The sequence below is a fragment of the Sinocyclocheilus grahami genome, unplaced genomic scaffold (assembly GCF_001515645.1).
Source record: "Sinocyclocheilus grahami isolate Dianchi unplaced genomic scaffold, SAMN03320097.WGS_v1.1 scaffold11828.1, whole genome shotgun sequence".
NCBI lineage: Eukaryota > Metazoa > Chordata > Actinopteri > Cypriniformes > Cyprinidae > Sinocyclocheilus > Sinocyclocheilus grahami.
The window spans coordinates 1-973 of record NW_015514068.1 but is presented as its reverse complement, the minus strand read 5'-3'; the positions used below and the strand labels follow the sequence as shown (position 1 = coordinate 973).

General features: G+C 45.0%; 1 protein-coding gene across 1 annotated transcript in view; it reads left to right on the top strand.

The window, feature by feature from the left end:
- The window catches only part of LOC107578757 (multiple PDZ domain protein), a gene marked incomplete at its 3' end in the record, with an annotated part of 3,460 nt that extends 2,548 nt beyond the window's left edge, over nucleotides 1-912 (top strand). The window contains exons 4-5 of the mRNA XM_016264678.1: nucleotides 485-607; nucleotides 721-912. Coding sequence (XP_016120164.1) covers nucleotides 485-607; nucleotides 721-912 — 315 coding nt within the window. The remainder of the gene's footprint in view (nucleotides 1-484; nucleotides 608-720) is intronic.
- Nucleotides 913-973: the final 61 nt, after the last annotated feature.

Sequence of the window (973 nt, the reverse complement as noted above, 5' to 3'; positions counted from 1 at the left end):
ACTGTGTCTGTTCCCCTTTCGGGCTTGAACTGATGGTAAAACTGACATTAGTTACTGTCTTTACATTTATTTTGAAAGCTGAAGCTCGCGATTATGGTAAGGGGCGTTACATTTCCGACGAGTGCTTACGGTGTTCAGCCAATCACAATGCACTGGGTCAGCTGGCCAATCAGAGCAGACTGCGCTTGTCGGAAGCAGGGGCTTTGTAGAAAACGAAGCGTTTGAGAGAGGCGGGGCATAGAGGGCCTACAATAATGTACAGTATTTGAATATTAATGTGTTTTTTGAACATTAAAGCATGTCAACATATTCTGTTACACCAAATACACAAAATAATGATCTTTAAAAAAGCATCATATGACCCCTGAACGCACCCTGAGAAACGCACCCTGAGAAATATTCACTGTAGTAAGTGTGACAAGTAGCCCCAGTCTCTCTTGCATTGTAATTAAGCTTATTCCACTCGTTGAATTTGATTCCACAGCCTCGACAAATTCATCATATTGAGCTGCAGAATGAGGGATCGGGTCTGGGTTTCGGCATCGTTGGAGGGAGGAGTACTGGCACCATGGTAAAAACCATCCTACCTGATGGTGTAGCTGGAAGGGTATGAGAGAATCATCATGGGTTCACTGTCATTTCAATTATTATTATGTTTTTGAATTGTACAAACTTATTCATATTAAGAAGAGTGGCAAATGCCTTGACGTGTGCACACAGGATGGGAGATTGCGTAGTGGCGATCTTCTCCTCAGAATCGGTGGTGTGGACGTGTCCACCATGGGCAGTGAGGAAGTGGCACGTGAGCTCCGTCTTGCTGGTTCCCGTGTGAGACTTATCATTGCCAGGGAAACCACTGATGGTGACCTCTCACCTTCCATCGCCCAGCAACAGGACACTCAGAAGAAACAGGTGCAAAATGCTTCTGATCTTGTGTGTGTGTGTTTGTGTGTGTGTGTGTGTGTGTGTGTGT